Source organism: Gallinula chloropus (assembly GCF_964237585.1).
Source record: "Gallinula chloropus genome assembly, chromosome: 7".
Classification (NCBI taxonomy): Eukaryota; Metazoa; Chordata; class Aves; order Gruiformes; family Rallidae; genus Gallinula; species Gallinula chloropus.
In genome coordinates, this window is record NC_140092.1 from 16,760,238 (window position 1) to 16,773,917 (window position 13,680).

General features: G+C 38.4%; 1 protein-coding gene across 1 annotated transcript in view; it reads right to left on the minus strand.

Moving 5' to 3' along the window:
* Positions 1-13,680, minus strand: part of CORIN (corin, serine peptidase) — a gene marked incomplete at its 5' end in the record, with an annotated part of 115,056 nt that overhangs the window by 78,451 nt on the left and 22,925 nt on the right. Inside the window, one exon of the mRNA XM_084266622.1 lies at positions 11,547-11,999. Coding sequence (XP_084122748.1) covers positions 11,547-11,999 — 453 coding nt within the window. The remainder of the gene's footprint in view (positions 1-11,546; positions 12,000-13,680) is intronic.

A 13,680-nucleotide genomic window follows, 5' to 3' on the forward strand; every position in this document is an offset into this window, starting at 1 on the left:
CATCTGGCAGCCAAGGTCAATCCACAACAATATTCTCCAGTCAGCTTAAACATCTACTTTGAAAATAAAAGTGTTTGTGTCACAATAGACCCTATGTTAAGTAGAACTAACATGTGAAACTAGTTATTATCCAGAAATTACATAAAGATAGTAGCAAGTGCTACATAACTTGACTTCGAATATATTTTATCACTAGTAGGTAAGTAAATCCTTATCTGTGCCAAAAGGTACCAAACCTTTCATGTGTGTAAGAGCACAGAAAAAGAAAGAACAAGATCAGTCATGAGATTTATATTTGGAAAGTATGTACAACATTCAAGGGCTGGGACAGCTCAAGATGTCTTCAAAGCCACTAGGTTTGTAAGATCTTTTGCTCGAATTGAGATCACTCCTTTTTAAACTGCTGAAAGAAGACACTACTTCAGTAATTTGCATGTAAGTTTGGGTTGTCAAATAACTGTGTTGCGCTGGACTCCATTAAAAATGCTAAAAATACCACAGGCAAAATTGATAACATGAGTTCCTGATGCCTCTGAAAACTAAAACAAAAGTTTAGCTAATTGACCTTGTTCAGCACATCCTTTGTAGGCTTGCTTCTATAAGAACCAACCTATGGTTAATTCCAGTTTGACATTCAAAGCATTTTGCTTGGAGTCATCTTAAGTGTTTTGAAAGCTAAATTTCAGAGAAAAACAAAACAAAACACATATTTTGTAACATCCACGCTGACTTGATCTTTTGCCCTTCTAAAACCGCCAAAACCAGAACAGATGAATTCCCATCTAGCATAGGAATAAGTTCACCAGTGATAGAATCATCACTTCCACAACATTTCTGATTTCCTTTGCAACTGACTATGGTTTAGTTGCACCATGGAAATTGGAAGCTCATACCTAAAACTCTCCGTTAAGCATTCAGGAAGTGAAGGAAAATACAGTGCAAATAGTTAACTCTACACTGTTGTAAAAGCACAATATTACAAGCAACTGTCAACAGTCAGGTCACCATTTCCAACAGTCTCTCTTGACAAGACCAAAATTTCATTGAGGAGCTGACAAATAATTCTGTCTCAAGACTACTACCACAGTCAATAAATTTTTGGTAAACACTGTGTCTGTAGCCAATGCAAAAGAAAAAGCGTGTGCAAACAGCTATACCTCCAGCACTGAGTTACAAACATGACAAAGGGACAGAAAAGAGTGTAAAAAGAAGCTTCCCATCAATCTGTCAAAAATAAAACTTTCTCCCTTGCTAGAACTAAGATTCTCTACAGTACGCTGCAAAATGAAACAAGGATTAAGAAGCACTTAAGTAAAAGCACTAATAGCTTTAATTTTAGGAAATTATGGGCTCAAACGATCCCAGAAATCTGGTTTATCAGAAGCACTTTACACAGTAAATGTAACGTCTTCATCCCTAAAGAAAGGCTTTCCAGGAGTGTCTTACTGCAGCTTCAATACAGCACAAATACAGATCCTCAAGAGTAGCATTATGTTTATTACATTTACATGTGGGTAGACATTTAACAAATTCATGTCTCCTGAGGGCTCACACTCATGTTTCAGTAACAGCCAAAGTACCCTAAAGACATAAGCAAGACACTGTCCAGTAAGTCCCTCACAGAAGGTCATGACTTTTCTTAGGTCAACTGACACAGTTAGAAAAACATTTCACAAGACAATTGAATTGATGCAATGGTGCAATACTGCTTCATCTAACAATGTGCCCTTGCCATTTCCTTTAGAAAACTTTTTCTCCAAACCAGCCAAGAACTAATTCAGCCAAAGTTAGAGCTGAGTCAGCTCATCAAGGAGACAGCAAACACCAGCGCATAAAAAGAAGTGTACAGCACTGTAAGACTCTGAGCAAAGGTAATGGGGACACCCTCTCAGCACCACTAACCTCTAAATGAAGCCCAGATGACTCATAATAGCTCATGTCGGAAGAGGGAAACCAGCTTTTGAACCCCATCTGCAGATTTGAAATAGAAGTCAGGCTCCCAAGACGAGCTAAAAACAATTGTTCCACATTTAACTTCATTCAGCTAATGAATTATACAATTTGAAAAGAATGAATGATTCTCAACTCCCCCTTGTGCTCCACAGGTACCAAAGGGAGAGGTGATAAGGCTACTGACCACCTGCAGTAGAGAGAAAACCATTTCATTATCTCCCAGGTCACAGAGGGGTGATTAGCCATGGGGGAAATATAACTCATTTTAGGACAGAGCTGAAGTGTTATCTTAAATAAGTTCAGGGCAATCTGTACCAGCTGCTGTACTGTGCAACACCACATTCAGTCTGCACCAGACACTTCTTGCTCAGAGCTTAATGCAGTCATAAATTCTAACTCTCTGTTATTCCCTGGACAAATGAATATTGTAGAAGGCTGGAGTCTTCATCAAGACACCTCATTTTTTGGAGCCCCAATTCTTTCACCAAGGCACTTCCAGATGCTACCCTTCTTGTCTGAGGTACGTACTTCCTTCTTTAATCCCTTGGGCAGGCCTATCTGAGAGCAGGTAAACTCCTTAGCCAAAGCTGAGGCTGAACACCTACCTCCTATGAGGTGTGAGCAGGCCTATATTCCAGATTTGGTACTTTGATTAGTCATTTCGTAATTATAGGATTCTTTAATCAAATTGGAGACATAGTTTTATTAAACAGAAGGCACAAAATGAAATTAATTTTAAGATTAGATCTATCATTAGAGACTATTTTCCATGGCTTTTGTCAAAATAAAAAGGAGAGGGAATTAAAAAATGGTAGCTTCCACAGGACCCAGACAGGCATCCAGATGTTTGTGGCTGCTTGGGGTTTTGTGTTTGGTTTGTTGTTGTGGGGGTTTTTTTGACAAACATGTTTTCAATAAGTGAAAATGAATGCTAGTTTGATTGACAACATTTAATTATGCATCAATACTGTTATGTTCAAAACAAAACACCACAGTGGTTTGTAAAACATTTCCAATAGTTGAGATACACAACAGGTTATGAATAGGTCAGCATAGAAATAATCTGTGCCTAAGCTGTCCCAGTTGTCTCTGGTTAATTATCTTTCTAGAGCAGCTTTCAATAAGAAATTAGGATGATTTTTTCCAAGTCTAATCTCACAATAATAATTCATGCCTACCTCACTTACAGACAAAATTAACACACCACACCCCTCCCTCTGAAACCTGTCTAGAAAGTAAAAGCAGAAGACAGCACAACACTTATCAAGCAAAACACTACAGGAAACATATTTTGCAAACTACAGTTTCCTACATAGCAGCTTAAGATGTGGACACTGATCTTTAAAGCCCTGGTTAACTAAGGACTGATCAGTCTAAGAAATTACTATTTTCCCTATGGAAAATTCCCACAACATTTTATCAGAGGAATGCATGTGCTTGTTTCATTACAGATAGGTAGTCACTATAAAAGATCATTTTGGTTATCCAGAAATACTGTAGCCTAGATCTTTGGAATTTGACAGGATATTTGGCATGATATACAAATTCCTGGGCCCTTTCTTTATTCTCAGGGCCTGCTACTGACTTTCCCATCTACATCACTGGAATTTTCTTTAGAGTGTCATATTTTTTAAATATTCTGTAGTGGCCTAACACTGTTCCTGCCACCAGAATGCTTCTGTTCACAGACAAGGCTACCTACCTACACTAACGGAGTTACTACCCAGACTTCCAGTTGCACTATTTGATTGTTGTGTGAACAAAGAAGAATGTTGGCAAACTTAAAGGTCAACCCCCACACCTCCTTTTTTTTTTTTTAAATGTTAAAAAGATTATATATAAATAGAGGTGTTTCAGAGCGTAACAGAACTATGATGATGTTGTCGATAACTCTACATCTTTTCAAGTTGCATTCAAATCTTATGCACACGATGCTTGCAAGTTGCTTGTGCAAACTGAGATTCCTGAACCCTTGTACTTCAATTGCTCTCCCCAAAATAGAAAGTCTATTTATTTCTTTCAGATAATTCCACTAAAAAAATAAGATATTTTCCTTCAATGTTCTCTTTTATAGCTTCTTGGTTTCTTACCTATGATGGTTACTTAGAAAGAAACAAGTTTCCCTCTGAAAATTAGGACAAAATTTTCTCAAATACCGTTAAACAAGCTCTAATGTTAAAGCTCTTTCAGCCATGCAAGATGCTTATGTTCTACTCCCTATGTGCAAATATTTTATGATCATAGAAATAACTGTTGAAATATTCCTCCGGAGGTTCCTAGCCAACCTGCTGTCCCAACTGAGACTGCCACCAGCACACTACCATCCATGACTCTGGCTGAGTTTGGAAACACCCAAGGATGGAGATCTCGCATCCTCTGTGGGCAACAAGTTTTAATGCAGCACTACCCATTCAGTGAAAAAGCTTCTCCTCATTTCTAGTCTGAACTTCTGCTGGCTTGTTTCATTGGAGAATATCATTAGGATTTTTAAAATTATCAGTCATAATAAAGGTGAGAAAGATTTTATGTATGGATAGTGTCTACATTAATTTTTAACTGTAGTGAGATATTTACCACTTTCTCAAACTCCCATCTCTAAAACTTCAATTCACAGTATTCTTTATGTTGTTCTTGCATTTCACTCAATTGTGAAAGATGACAGTCAATCACTTTCTGTTATATCAATACTTTAACCTTTCAACCTCTGGACAAGAATTTAGATCTTAGCATTTTATATTAATGATGGCTTTATACTCACACCTGGCTGCACTCTATCTAATATAATCCATAACAGAACATGCAGAAGCATAAAGCAGATCAACTTTAATCAAATATAAAATCACATGCTGCCACCAGATGTAAGGTATACCTTTGAAACAAAGTGGCCAATCACAATGTAGAAAAAAACATGTTTTAACATCATGTTTTGGTTGAAATAACCACACAAAATAGTTTTTAAATAATTTCTGAGAAGCTGATGGGTCTGAAAAAGTCAGTGGCTGCAATTCTCCACTAGTTATCTTAAGACAGGCCTTTTTTCATTGTTCTCATCCTTGAAAACCTCATGCCAGCTGGGCAGATGACTTCTTGCTTAGCCTGGTAGTCAGTTAATGGTTTCATTTTTGACAACAAACACTTGCTTGTGTTCTTTAAAGTTTTAAAGGTACACACATCCATAACTCCAGAAGCACACACAGTCATTTAAAGAGTAGAACAAAGCTAACTTTGTAATTATTTCCATGGAGGCGATCTCCCACTCTAAAGTAAATCATGCTGCTGAAAGGCTAAAGATATATGGAACTGGGGGGGAGGGGGTGTTGATGGTTATTCTTAGTACTCATTACAGTATAAATCCCAACAGATACTTGAGGTCTGTTAGATATTGTATACAGAACATTGCTTCATCAGACAGCATTTGGACAGATGCTAATCTCCAAGCAAAATATTTGCAATAAGGAGCCATTCACTTATTCAAGGGAATTTAAATCACAAGTTTAGCTAGAGGTAAATATATGAAAGTATTAGCAACTTCATTACAATTCTCACACAAGTATTTGAAGTTTTTGGCAAACTTACAGTTACCTAAGAGCAGCAATACATTAGATGATAAAAGCCAGTATATATTTTTTTGCCTTATAAACAGAAGTTATAATGAAAAATCTCTCTATATTCTATATAGTCTATATATTCTATATAGACTTTTAAGAATGTTTTGGATTCCAGCTAATACATCTGGTTTCTTTGCCAAGCTATATACATGTCCCCATACAAAACATCAATGGTAGAATAGGCAAACTGATGAAACCAGGTTCTGGTTATCTAATTTAGTAAAAATTCACCCTAAGTCACTAATTTTGCCATGTCAGTTGCAAATTTAGATTTCTGTGAGACAAGAAAACCTGAATGGCTCTAGTGATTGCTTTGACTTAGCAAAAAACCGCATTTTTTTAATGAGGACTATACAGAAAAAATTTAGGGTCACTTTTTTCACTTTGTTTCTTTAATTTTGAGATAAAATGTAGGTAGAGGTGACATAAACAAATAGAAACTACTGCTAGAAGAGAAAACACTCTTAAGCATTAACTCAAACACCACAAAATTAATAGTTACTGTATTAGTCCACTCCTGCTTGCATTTGCATGGAAAAAAACACAGCTGAGTGACTAAAGTCCTGGCCTGGGATTTAGGAGACCAATGATTAAGCTATTCTATGCCAAACCAAAGACATGTTCCTTTCAGGTGAAAATTCTAATTTAACTTTTTCTATTCCCCCCCCCCCCCCCCCGACAACAGTATCCCTAAAGATCTGCCCTGGGTCTACTGCTGCTATTATTCCTTATGTAATTGGGTCTATTCCAATTTGTACAAGTAATTAAGCATAAATTGAGCTAGAAGACAAAGTGATTTATTAGATCACTGCTTGACATCCTGGGGGTTCTAGTATTGGCAAAACACCAAAGAAAGAAATGCTGTGTAGAGGCAAAGAGATTTATTTCATGTAAAAATTAAACATAGTTTAATGACAATAGAAAGCATTAGGATAAACTCTAAGCTGAGCAGCAGATTGCCAACAAATCTGAGTTTCAAAATGTGCATGAAATGTGAAAAGACCCAGGAGTCCTCTACTTCGGAAGAATATTTGTTATTTAGGAAGGGAGTGAAAGCTGGAAACAAACACTATGTTTTTTGAAATGCTGAACAAGTCTGATACAGCGACTCACTTTTGCAAAGGCACTTTCCCACTTCATTTTTCCAAGCAACTTCTTAGGATCATTGTGGTTTTTTGCCCTCCTGCACAGTTGTGCAAGCGTGGGGGGGAGCTTAACAGGACCACATCCGCGTCCATGCTGGATATATGCCTTTTCGTACCAACTACAGCGCCAGAAAACACACCTCCCTTTTCCCAATGAAAGGGCTAGCCTGGAATCGCGCAGCCGTGCCGCTCCGCAGGCCGCCTCTTCTACCAGCATCGCCACCTCCCGCTCACACACGGGGGTACCTCCTTCTCCTTCCTTGCGGCTGCCGCTTCCCATCCTCTCAAAGCAAACGAGGCCGACCCCTGCCTCTTGCTCCCCCGGTGTCCGCCGCCTTCACCCCGGGAGCGCCCGCGGGCCGGGGCCGCCGGTAGCGGCAGCAGCGCCCTCCCGTGGCACCGGGGCGGCGGCGCAGCGGCTGGAGCCGATGTCGCTCAGCGGCAGCCGCAAAGCCGCTGGAGCCGTCTCGGCTCCGTAGAGACCTGCTGCGGCTTCTCGGTCTGTGCCGAGGAACCGGTCTTGTCTCGGCTCCTCACGGGGTTGGAGCCTGCTGGGGGGCGAGGGGGGAGATGCCAGGCACTGAAAGGTACGGCAGAAGATCGTGCGTGGGCACGTTGCTTCTCGTGCCGTGTAGGACGTTAACTTTCACGTTAACGTTTAGGACCCCGACACTGTCTCACTGAAAAACTGAAACGGTTCTTTCGGTGACATGGCAGAGAGGTTACTAGGTTGTCTGCTAGGAGGCAAGCATGAGAGACTTGGCAATGAAAAAAGGGATATTAAGTACTCATACGCATAAACATCAGTGGGTGGAAGCAATCAGACACTAATACCTCTTGTCCTAGCCCGTATTCCATTAGTTTATAGGATGTTTTTCTAGGAAGAATGTCAACTCTTGCTCACTCTCCTTCTTCCTGTCTCCCCAAATGAGCAGTATTACAAAAGAGAGCCTGCTTCATTTGAAATGAAAACATCCCTCTCAGTGTCATACACTTGAGATCTCTCCTGGTCAGTCTCCCAACTTACTGCCTAACTGCAGCCTACTTTTGCTGCAGAAAGAAAAATGAACCAGTAAAACTGTACTGATACTTATCTTGGAAAAACATCCTTTTTTCTTTAAGATAATTACTATTGAGTACATGGGTTCTTTCTTTGTTAAGCATTGACTTCTAAATCCCATGAATATATACTACTGAAACTATTGGTTCACCCAAGACTCGCTTCCTGATGTTTTTGCTATCAGCAAACTCTCCAATGAGCCATCCTAGTGACTTCAGACCATGGCCTATGCCTTCAGAAAACATTTAAACATGAACCCACACAAACTCAAATCCCTCCACAGGAAAAACGTGTTCCCCCACTTGCTTTCCAACAGAGAGCTAACACGGGATACACTTAACTCAGAAGTTGGCCTTTGGTAGGGGCCAGCATTATACATTCAAGAAAATGTCTAAGAATTTAGGACAAATGTAAGAAACATCCATGTAGGAATATACAACAACTACTTCTGGTAACCTAAAATCTCGAACCTTCACCAGACAGAGGCTGTAACTGGACTACTGTGTTTAAAAACTCCCAACAGACCAACTCCTCATGAAGTTCCCCAAGCATTTTCATACTTTCTGGTTTTCTCATCATTCTGTAGCAATGAGTTCCTTGATGTGGCTACATATTATGTGAATAAACAGCTATGTCTCCCTTTTTGGTTTACTGTCTGACAACAAAGGGGAACACACCTACTGATATAATGCTATATCAGTATATAATGCCTATTCTGCTTCTCCAGGACTCTCAAAATGGTACAGTTACATACCACAACCACAGTGGCTTCCTCCTATTTAGTGCCTCATCATGTCTAAGTCACTCCATGTCTCTACTGGCCTGGGTGCCTACTATTTGCATTTTCCACTTCCACTATTACCCTCTGAATTTATACACTCATGTAATGAGATTTTCTCTTTTGTTCCTTGCAGATTTCAAACAAAAGAAAACTCTACTTCCCTTCTTGACAGCCACAGAGCCAAAATGCTGTCTGCAGCAAGCTGTCAGGTTGGGAGTTTGGTGACAAAGCTAGCTGAGAGCCTAGAATTGTGCTACATAGTTAGGGTTGTTCCCCACCCTCAAGCATTCTTTTGCACCTATTCATGTAAAATCATCTAAACATTTTATCAGTCCATCTCTCCACTAGGAGACCTTTATCTGATTCCCAGCTAGTCATTTTGGAAAGATAATTCTGTATTAGCACAAATTATGTTACTGGAATATTCACTGCTTTCCCAGATCAAAAAAAACCTGTAAGACTATCGGTAACCTGATTCACTGTGAAGCCTAGCCATTCATTCTTATTTTTCCTTCGGTCTTTTAATGAGCAATTAATCTGTGAGAAAAGTCTCTTTAGGATTTCTCAGTGAAAACTCTTGTTAACAGCCTTTTGAAAAACCATAATTGTTGCATTAACCAACATTTCACTGACTCCTTCAAATAAGTTTCTAGTAGACGTTTGAGGCATTGTTTTGCCTTGTAAAATGAAAATAAAATTCATCTATTCCTTACTGTATCATGAATTTCCATTTACCCAGTAAACTATTCTTTACTAGAATTTATGCCAAAAGAACTGTCTTCTGCTTGAAGGACTACTTAAATAATTGATGTTGTACGTGCCGAATTGTTTTCCTCTTCAGTTAGTAACTCAGCAATGTCCCGCTATTTTAAAGTCTTAAGTGAATACCGTATACTCTCAGTGGTTACAGTTTCTCTTATTAATATTTTCTAATGCCTTTTATTGAAACTGTGGTTCACCAGCAAGCAAATCCAGCACTAAGGATACTAACACCAGTCCAAAAACATTACAGCCACAGGAATGCCAATTCAATGTCTTCAGAGTATTTTGTCTGGTTCATTTTGCACTGGCAGTCTCTATGTTGTGTGACATATCATTTGTCTTTTAACTCCCTGTATAAAATCAGCATTAAATTCCAAGCTATGCATGCTTACTAAATCAACAAAAATGCATTCACCTGCCCATATCTGAATCAGATGAAACCTGTACTGATAGGTGATCTGCTAGTGTGCATTTGTGATGATGGAACAGCCTCTCACTGTATTGGGAGATTAATTTCCTTGAAAGATATCCCTAAAAAGCTCAAACATCCATCCATCTCACATGGGTTCAAAAGTGATTGCATAAATTAATGGAAGAACTCTCATCAGGACTCACTGCAGATCACTGGAAATTGCTAACACATAATGCTGAAGTCTGTCTGTATGCTACTCCTAGTCTGTTATTCTTTCGGCACATGTTAATGTCCACAACTGGATCCAGACACAAAGCAAGAGAGACTTAATTTTATCTATTACCACCATTCCCATGTGGGTATGAAGTTTTACTTGTATAAAAACAAATATACTTTTTACTCCATAAGGCTATTCCAGTCTCACTATTCCAAAACTTACTTATATCTCATGTCTCAGTTCCCCCATTCCCCATCTTCCTCCACATTAGAATACTTAAGAACTTCCTGTGGACATCAGACCATGTTCTATTACCTTAGATTTCTCTCCAAGAGACTAAATATAGGTGTAAAGAGTTAATTTTGCAAAGCCCAGTACAAGTGTGGTACTGAGGAGTCCTGTGTACTTCTCAAAATCCTGCTTTCTACTCCTCCATGCCTTGGACAGCCTTGGGAGCACTTAGCTACTCTGAGACCAAATTCCGTATACCAAGCTTTAAAAAAATAAAGTCTTACTCAAAAGTTTTCCTCACTTTTACTTCACTTTGGAAAGAACAAGAAAAAGACACAACAGAGATGTTTCCTTATGTTTATCTGCCTTTCTGATTACACAGGGGGGACACAAACTCCTGAAGAGAGAATGCTTAAGAAAAACAGGCGTAAAAAATTTGGATAACTAACATCAGGTCTTGCAACAAACTGAGTGCAGAATCCAACAGAGTAATGACACACAGACCTGCTCCTCAAAATAACACACAATTCAAAGACCTTTCATAAGGGATCACCTCTGTCAGGTACCATCTCTTCATTTTCATTTTACAGACATTTCAAAAGATACATTTAATAGTGTGCCACTTTATGGCACTGATTAGCTCCTTTTATCTATTTCAGATCTCTCGATCTGGAATAAGCTTTGCTTCATGCTCTGGTGGGATCAAGAGCAAAGGATACACAATTCAAGGGAAACAAATTCATTTTAATATGGTATCCTATTGTTCCATTTGTTAGCAAAACAGTAGCAGGGAATCTTTCACTCCCACTGACATGATGAAACAATAAAATTGCCATGGCACTAATGAAATGCACCTAGTTTCATAGTCAAACATTTAAAAAACCTGATCACAGCTAATTGTTATTATTCTCACTAGACATTTTGCTTATAGTCTTTAGAAACACCACTGGAACTTTATCACTACATCGAGAATAATTTATCCATTAACATAGGAAAAGTTGTAACTGTAATTACATCCCAAGTTCAGGGAGGTACTTGCAACATACATGACTTTAAGGAAACAGAAAATTCAATCTACAAACTGAATAGTTTACAGTAACTCATTTTCAGCCTTGGTAAGAACACATTATTAGCACCAATTGTAGAATCTATTGTAAACATTCATACCTGAAAGAATTTACTGCATCTTCCTTAACAGGGTCGATCAAGTGTTCTGATAAGAAACCAGTTGCTCTCAACATAGAACATGCCAACAAAATCAATTCTCAAAAGGGACACATTCCTCAGAACTCATGGGAACACATTGGGAAGCATGCCAACAGTACACTCAGTACTTTTTGAGTCAGAATTATGGAGCCAAATAAAACACAAACTTACTTTTTTTCTGATCCATTTTCTGTGACACAGATGGACGGGTAGGACTTAATACTGGCAGAGTGGTCATCCTCTCAGTGTTGTTAAAGGACGCATCCATAGACCACAAAGTTGTATCCTCCGCAGTGGCAAACAGCTGAGTGCTGTCTTCAGAGCCCTCTGCCAAAGCAGCCTCATACGTAGGGTGAGGACTGAGCACTGTGGCCTGAGTTGCAAGAGCAAATGAATTCTCCTGGAAAGTTTCTCTAAATATATTAGAGTTCTCGTTCATATGGTCAAGGTGGGATAAAGGCATGGTGGTCCAGGAAGAGGGCTGTGTGTTGAGATCCATTGTAGGATCAGTCTTGGAACTGTTTTGAGCCATGTTTGGCAAAAGAACATCAGATGTTTCAATGTCACCATTAACTGTCAGGACCTCACTTCCATTTGAATAAAAGCATGTTTTTTCTAAAACCCCTGGAAGAAAGGAAAACAAACACTAAAATTACCATCACCTGGAAAGACAAGTGTTACCAATTTGTTTTGGAAGGTTTAATAGTAAATATAATGGCACAGATGAAACAATTAATATTTATTTCAAAGTTAAAATTAAAGAAAACTAAACTTAAGAATTCCATGTAGCAACAAAATAACAGTAGCACATCAAAACAAAAGCTATGACTACTATAGGATGAATAAACATAAATGAACAAATAAACACTTCCGTGAACTAAAAATGTTTTAATCGTACTTTTAGTAGGTTACTGAACTCTTACATGTTTAGAACTATAGAGTGTTAGTTTGGGAGCCTCAAAATGCATTCATTCTATCAGTGTTAACAAGATCGGCCATACTATTTTTTTTCCTCTTTTTAAATTGCATCATCACTTATTTTCATAGTGCTACCCACTATCTTCAGAGGGATAATTCTGAAGCTTCAAGGGACCTAATACATTTTTAATACATTTTATATTCACTAATGTTTACAATAGAAAGAGGTTTTGTTTTCTCAATATAGGATTATGCAATTTAACTACCACTGGTAAACACAGGTCCATGCCATTCTTCTCTGATACTGGATTTTAAATATATAGTTATAGCCAGAATTTTAGGCACTTGGTGTATTTACTTCTTTTGTTCATTTATTATATCATAGAAAAACACAGACTTTCCTTAGTTCTAGGTGTTGAACAGTTGCAAGTAAACATAGTCCACAACAGCTGCATAACACTAAAGAGAGGCACCCCATAACAATCATGGAATTCAAGATAAATAGTAAGAGAATCTAGCTTTACCCTGTGGCTACTGTTGAAATATTTAGTTAATCTAAATAATAAAGGAGGTATCTCAAACATATAGGACATACAACTTAGTTACCTACTGAAATACCATCACAACTTTAACCAAAAGTATTAGAGTCATATTTAATGCTAGAAGAGAAGCTCTACCCTGTAGCACAATATAATAAATTTTTGGTAAATAGCAAAAGCAAATTTTGTCACCAGCTAGTTATGTAAAGGAGTTTAACAATCATAATAAATTCAGTTCAGGTAGATTTGATTACAAATAATTAAAATAAACCCCTCAGAATATAAGTTCTCCCATTTTTAAACACCACGGCAACACTCAATAGCTTTGGTTGTTGTCTACTCCTAACAGCTATATTTAAGCACTCCTCTCACATTATGTCAAGACAAATAAGTAAAAACAAGGGATTGAAGAATATTTGTCCTTTCAACAATGGGACACAAGCACAACAGCCTTTTCTTAGCCAAAATCCCAAGAAAAGTCCTAAAACATAACTTCCTCCAGCTGGGCTCCAGATGGAAAGAAGAGAGTTTTCTACTTGTCCTTTCAACTCCTTTTATTCTCTTTCACCCTTACTGCTATCTACAGGCCCTCAGACCAAATAGATGGTCAACACCTGAAGCACATTAGCAAGAATCTCACCTCCTCTTGTTCTCTACAAACACTCTGAACTCAAGGCAAATCAGACAGATTTTTCTTTCCATGCTGATTTATCATGTTTTCCTGGGCTTTCATATTAGTTTGATCCTTCACTAGCTGCTCGGGACAGATGGCACTTGAGTCCACACAACACCCATCTCTCCAGAACTTGATTTTCAGTTTGGTCATTGCATTTACCAAAATGACATGA